Raw genomic sequence first — 7,029 nt, 5'->3', positions numbered from 1 at the left:
GCTGGATGAAGTCTGTGCTGAGGCCTTCCACATGTGCTGAGACACCTCAGTGGGGCTATGGCTGTCCCAGTGTGGTGCTGTTCTAGTCTCAGGGACTAGGGCTCTGGCATCTTCAGCTGGCTCCGCCCAGTTTCAACACTACTGTGGTGTGCCTGACCCAGAAGTCCATCTGGAAGCCAAGACTCAGATCTTACAGGCCCAGAGTGGGCCCTGCTCCCCTCCCAAGGGGCAGGTGGGATGGATGGGCACGAGTACCTACCTGCTGAGAACCTGAACTAGATCACTGAGAAGGCGGAGGATTTCACAACAGAGATGGGACAGCACTTTTGCAGAATGGAAAGCTTGATAGAGATGCCGCAGCACCGTATGTGGGGTGTAAGGAACAGATACCTGGTAGTACAGCGCAGGGCACGAGACTCAAGCCACGGGTGAAGGCACACACCCACTCACAGAAACAATGGGTTGAAAAGACGACAGACACCAACTCAGGACTAGACAATAAATTTATACACGTTCACATCAGGTCCCAGCGCTAAGCTGCACCAGCAGGGCTCCAATTCATTTATAAGCATTTCATTGTAGTGCCTGTTTGGGGTCCATAGGGCAAGATTAGGCTTCCCTGTACAGGCCAACATATTGCGATAATGCTTTATTAAAGGGCAGAATAATAGGCAACTTTGGGGGAAAAGTTTTTACAAATATCAAAAAGAATGAACCAAGCATCCTATATACTTTCCATCCCTTAGTGGGGGATGGGTATGCAAAGCAGGACAAAGTGCTCTTTACACAGGAATCGTAGGACTTTCAAGTATCCGAGACGCATCTGAGAAAACCCTAACCATTCTACATACACACACGGGCCAACTGGGGTGCTCAGGAGGGGCCAAGTGAGCTGGAGGGCGCGGGGCTCTCACTGGTGTCCATTCCTGCAGGCCTTCCAGCTCCAGGAGTGGTTCCACATGGGTCCTGGACCTCTGCAAGGCAAGACAGGGAGGGGCTTCGGCCGGCTGTACCTGTGTCCTTGGAGCTTGAAACGGCCTGAGGGCCTTCTTGGGGTAAGATGCCCCCACCCCCCAACTGTAGTTAGAGAAGGGGCATCTGTCTAGAAACCAGGCCCCTCCCTGCTTTCTAGATGAATGTAGTCCCTCACCCGCTCCAGCCAGACCCTGTCACTCTTCAGCTCAGAGACGAAGAGCCAAATCTGGGCCCGAAGTTCTATGCTCGCAGTGAGGAAACCAGGGCACCCAGGCCGAGAGGCTCTGTCAAGCATCACTGGACCTGAAGCTCCCCGAGCCAGCAGCACTGCTGCCCTCCTCTTCCCTGGAGCAGCTCAATTCAGAGACAACTCATTGGTACCAAGCCTCCGCCTTCCACACTCTCTCTGACACCTCCCATCTACCCTTCACCTTGGCAGCAATCAACCTTCAGTTTTTTTGTTTCTTAAAAGTAGCTCAGGAGCCCTGGCTGGTGTAGCTCAGTGGATTGAGCACGGGCCTGCGAACCAGACAATCATGGTTTGATTCCCAGTCAGGGCACATTCCTGGGTTGCAGGCAGGTTCCCTGCAGGCCAGTTCCCAGCAGGGGATGCACGAAAGGCAACCATACATTGATTTTTCTCTCTCTCCCTCTCCTTTCCTTCCCCTCTAAAGATAAATAAATAAAATCTTTAAAAAAAAAAAGTAGCTTAGGGAACAAAGCCAGACCCTCCAGATCTTGACTGGACTCAACTGCCCACCCCCACCCTTAGACTAGCCCACCCAGTGCCTTTATGTACATTATGTACGAGGGCCAGTTAAAAAGCCTGAGGGTGTGCGCCTTCCCTGCAGCTGCCAGTCTAGGGGAGGAGGGTCTGGGGCCACTCTCACCAGCAACATCCGAGATATCCATCATTACACAGTCACCATCCTCTTCCTCCTCTTCTTCTGTGTCTGCCTGGAAGCCATCCAGGTCCCCAGCTCCTACCTGAATAGACACAGGGGGATGGACTGTCAGTCCAGGCACTTTGGGGCAGAACAGTATGTGACCCCTCCTGCTACAGGTACACACATGCCTCACCCTCTACCCATTTCAGCAACAAATGGAAGGAATCCATTTGATAGTCAGTGACCAAAGGAAACCTTGGGGAGTTCCCGCCAATGAAGCTCTGAAAATTACTACCACATTTACCTTACTAAAATATAATTTGTGAACTGTTCTCAATTAAAAATCTGGGTTTCTCGTTTGGTTTGAAAGGAAAATTGATAAGACACACACTTTCTCTACATTTATTATTTGATACCAATGGCTGAGAGCTCAGTTGGTCAGTGCTTTCTGTCCCTTCCGTCTGAGACCCGACAACTCTCAATTTATGCTCGAACCAGTTTGGCCTGTGCGGGATGCCATCCCATTAACCAGACGGAAGTCCGGACAGACAGGAGAGTGGGGTTAGAGTTTCCAACAGGATCCTGGGCTGTTTTCACGGGCATTCAGCAGAGGGGACAGAAGGGCAAGATGGAAAGTAGCAGGACAGATTTTAAACATCAACCACCCACACAAGTGTTTACTCTTTCTGTAAATGAACAAAGGGAACCAGCAGAAGAGGTAGGATCAGATTTCAACGGAGGGGCTACTTCTCAAAAAGACTTCAAAATTCCTCTGCCACAACACCCTGCCTGCCTGGAAAAGGGATGAAAGAGCAGCAAGATGTGCACATTGGTCCCTGGCCTGGCCGGCAGACTGGGCTCCAGTTTGCAGCAGCATCAGGTCCCGGTGTGTATGCTCCACAGCCAGGCTCCTTGGTGGCTGCAGCATCACTGAGACAGGAACAGCCCCCCAGAGCAAAAGCAGGAGCTGCCACAGTAGGATGCTGAAGGCACTTCTAACAACTTGTTCTAAAGAACTGACTGACTGAGAATAGCAGAGTTCAGCTCTCAACTACGCAGAGTTGGGAGTGTGTGTTTGGATCTGTTAAACAAAAGGAACAGACATTTCATAGCCTTTCCTGGTCACTGGACCCTACAAACAAGAAATGTAAGTTTAGGGGGGCCCACCATCATAACCCTGCATGCACAGGGCAGGTTACTCTACAGTGGGAATTCTGGGTGACACTGAGCCCAGTATGCTGAAAGGCCAGCAGCTATGTGATGGGAAGGCTCCTCGCCCCACTGCTGCCACCGCACGCAGCGGATGCAGAGACGGAAAGGGGGGAACGTGTGGACCAGGCAGGGAGACATTGGCAGTTGTTAAGAACTACAGCTGCATAACACCTGTTGTCTTAGTTTTCCTTTGATAATAGAATAGATCTGACTGGAAAGGAGAAGCAGAACCTCTTCCCATTTTAAAATAAAACCAAGGCCCAGATCTGAGTCACCTTGGTGCCAGACATTTGGTGGTAGAGCTGGCTGGCGTCTCAACCATCCACAAGTGCTGACTCTTCTGGTAATACCTTGTAACCCCAGGGTTCGTGATAACTTAAATCTAAATAAAGATTTAAAAACATTCACACACATTCATAGTTTAGCTCCAACCACTTCCAACAGGGCAGAAACACTAGTTTGCAGCTTTACCAAAACGCAGGAGGAAGTGTTCCACATGCCCCTCCAGTCCTCCCTTTTGGAAAGTTATGCCGGTCTCCCACTTTGGGTAGGCGCAGTGTGCTGGCAGGCCTTGCTCATGCAGCCCCCGCCCAAGACAGAACTGGAGTTTTGTTGGGGGAGGAGGGTGGTCAGGTCTCATTTCCCAGCCTCTCTTGCAACCCGCAGTGGCTGTGCCTAAATATTTGGGCCAGAAAGATACAGGTGGAAGTCGGCTGGGGTGGGTGTCCCTTTACAGCTAAATGGGCTGTCTCCCCAGGGAGGGTCCAGCCACGCTCAACCTGCTGGCAGGCCACACGCTAAGGAAAGAGGGAACAGGAGAGAGGAGGACTCAGCTACTGGACTAGGAAGTTACACAAGCTCAGGACTTGTTGCTGCAGACAAACTCCTACAACACGGGGGCTGTTACCTGAGGCCAAACATAGTTCTGGGGATCCAGTGCTATCAAGCAGGCTGTTGTAGGTTGAGTGCTCCAAGGAGTAGGGGTGAGGCTGACGGCCCATAGAACTGCTCCCAGAATATCCAAAGAGCCAGTACCCACTGTGCTGGCCCATGCAATGGTCCTGGATCCTTCCCATGGATTCCCTGAGAAGGGGCTTTGAAACGCAGACTTGAGCCCCCTACCACCTTACTGAATCAGAGTTGTGGGGGCAGCATGCCCAGATCTCCTAAGGGTTTAACCCCCTTCCCGGGGAGTGCTTCTGCAGCAAGGAGCTGAGTCTACACCAACTGCATCATTGAGCTGCTGTCCTGTGTGTTATCACTGGGTGACATGATCTGCTCCACTGATCCCCAGGCATACCTTTCTCCCACATCTACCTCTTACCTGGGAGGGCACACCCTGGCCTAATTAATTCCTGGAGGCCTCAATTAGAGAATAAAGCTTCTTACCACCAATGAAATGCAGGCATTCACATAAAGTGCCTGGGACAGTGCCTGGTAATGGGGCAAAACCACCGTTTTCTACATAGGGCAACACGGTTATAAACATGAATGAGGATGATCACAAGTGGGGCTCAGGAACGCAGCTGTGCTCCCACACAAGACCGTGCAGGACTCCACACCACACCAAAGAAGCAAACAACGGCACAGAGGTGTCTGAGGGAGGGCTGACGGCAAAGGCCTGTGAAGGCTGCTTGTGAGCTCACATGAAGGGTGTCTTCCAGCACCACCCATCTGAGGAGCCCCCAGCTTGTTTCAACCAGAGCAGCTACATGAGTCCCTCCTAAGACTGTTTGGGGTAACAATGAGATGGACCCTGAAAGGGTCTGTGTGGCTCAAACACCTAACAGATCTAATGAAGCTCATCACTTCGGGCTGAGGTCCAGGGAGAGAAGTGTTTGTGGGTCTGGGACCCCTGTCTCCTGACCCACAGCACCAAGCTGAGTCCGCAGGCAGGCAGAGCTGTGCACACAAGGTACTTGGCCCAGGGTTCTGGGGAGTGACAGCTGACATTCGGATGATCTGATGGTTCCGCTTGCCGTGACAGTTGAAGATTTATGATGGACAGGCATCATTTCAGGGACAATTTCATTTCTCTTGCCTCCTCACCCTGATAATCACTTTATTTTCTAAGCTGCAATAGTAACTCATCTCAGAGCAGAGGGCTGCAGCGGGGAGTGAAGGGGGTGTACACCGAATCTCCTCCTCCATCACCGTGGCTACGGCCTTCAGAGCACAGCTCCCAGAGCAGCATCACTCTCCCGAAGAAGGCTCTGGACATGAGCGGACGACTCAGCTCCTACCATGCCTTCATCAAAATGTGTAGCTGGCCTAAAGTGAGAACCCTAAATTGAGGAGCCATCAAGCCATAAAAAGACAACATAAAGGACCCATGAAGGCATTTAACTAAGTAAAAGAGCCAATCTAAAAAGTCTACATCCTGCATGATTCCAATGATGTGACATTCTATAAAAGACAAAACTATAGAGATGGATCAGCAGTTGCTAAGGGCTAGGATGGAGGATGGACTAGGCAAGACAGAGGATTTTTAGGGCCATGAAACTACTCTGTGTGATACTGTAATGGTGGATACACATCATTACACATCTGTCCAAAGATGGCTGTTGCCATCTTTGGTAAAATGGACACCACCAACAGTGTATGCTAATGTCAGCTATGGACTGTGTATGACAATGGTGTGTCAAACGTGAGTTCCTCAACTCTTAAAAAGCATACAGCTCTGCAGGGATGTTCCCGGTGGGAAGGCTGTGTGTGTGTTACGGGGTAGGTAATATGGGAAATCTCTGTACCCTCTCTTTAATTTTGGACAATTTCGTTGCCTCAATTTTGCTGTGAATCTAAAACTGCTCTAAAAAACAAACTTTATTAAAAATAAAAAAGCCACTTTAGGGGCTTGCTTGCCCCGCCCTCCAGCCCCCCACTGCTCACCTGCCCGTCGTGCCTGCGCTTCTTCATGAACTGGGTGATGCACATGCTGCCTGCTGACTTCCTCTTCAGCGAGACGGGTGTCCCCTGGCTGGGCCCTGCAGCCGGGACGGTGCCACTGTCCTCCCTGGTGGCCGAGGGCACCATGGTGACATAATTCCACTGGCACGGTACAGGCAGGTGCTCCTGATCAAAGCTCTTCAGCACCTGTGGGTGGACGTACCAGCACATCCTGAAATCAGGCCTTTTCTCATACACTGAGTTCTCGGAAATAATCCGCTTGAGCCTGGCCTTGGAGGGGACAGTGTTGTCCTCACTGGTGGTGGGGGTCTGTGGGCGGGAAGAGCCGGGGCTCGGAGGGCTGGCGGAGCTGTTCTCAGGACTGCCGGTGTCCTTGCTGAGCAGCCCTTGGCGGCAGCACTCTTGGAATTCCCGGATGATGACTTTGCTTCCATTCACGTTCCCATGCAGCAGCGGAAGCAACTGGGCCAAGACTGGTGGGATGAGATGGGGATACAGGTGGGTGTCAGACACGGGGAGAAAAGCAATAAACACTGCACATGGCACCTGAACCTGTCACCAAAATTGAGGGACATGATCAGCTTCAGGTGGCCTATTAAGAGTAGATTTAAGACACATAAACTTGCTCCCGATGAGGTTCTGTGAAGCCCAAACCTCACAAGGCAGATTTGTTCAGATACAACTATCATGTCTGACTTTATACACCTGTGTTTCCTCAGTCACGGTCATCGCGCCCTCATTCTGTCACTGGTCCTCCCCAGCTTTGAAGAGCGAGGAGGCACAGAGGTGAGGGACGTGAGTGACCCTGGGCCAAGCACTCTGGACCTGTATCCCTCCCTGTTGGTAAATTTGGCTAATTAAACTAGCTACCCTGTACTGCTATTACGAATACCACAGAAGAAATGGATGTGCCCAGCAAGTGCTGGCCTTTGTGATTTATTGAAAGAACTTCTAAATTATTAATCCACTTGCCTAAGACGTCTGCCCTTGGCCCTGGACCAACCTGGGCCTCGGAGCAGGTGGGAGCCTGACCCCCTTCTGCCCCTGC

The 7,029-nt window shown here is 51.3% G+C and overlaps 1 protein-coding gene across 2 annotated transcripts in view; it reads right to left on the bottom strand.

Moving 5' to 3' along the window:
- Positions 1-485: 485 nt before the first annotated feature.
- Positions 486-7,029, bottom strand: part of CHAF1A (chromatin assembly factor 1 subunit A) — a 32,027-nt gene continuing 25,483 nt past the window's right edge. Inside the window, exons 13-15 of one of the 2 annotated variants that reach the window (XM_037165327.2) lie at positions 5,964-6,454; positions 1,866-1,962; positions 486-974 (exon numbers count right to left, since the gene is read on the bottom strand). In XM_037165327.2, coding sequence (XP_037021222.2) covers positions 874-974; positions 1,866-1,962; positions 5,964-6,454 — 689 coding nt within the window. In that variant the 3' untranslated portion in view covers positions 486-873. Of the gene's footprint in view, positions 975-1,865; positions 1,963-4,946; positions 5,346-5,963; positions 6,455-7,029 lie in introns of those variants that run through there. The other variant, XM_053658689.1, reaches the window with a different exon arrangement.

Source organism: Artibeus jamaicensis, unplaced genomic scaffold (genome assembly GCF_021234435.1).
Source record: "Artibeus jamaicensis isolate MK-2021 breed Jamaican fruit bat unplaced genomic scaffold, CSHL_Jam_final scaffold_537, whole genome shotgun sequence".
NCBI classification, from domain to species: Eukaryota; Metazoa; Chordata; class Mammalia; order Chiroptera; family Phyllostomidae; genus Artibeus; species Artibeus jamaicensis.
This window is presented reverse-complemented; position numbering and strand designations above follow the sequence as displayed.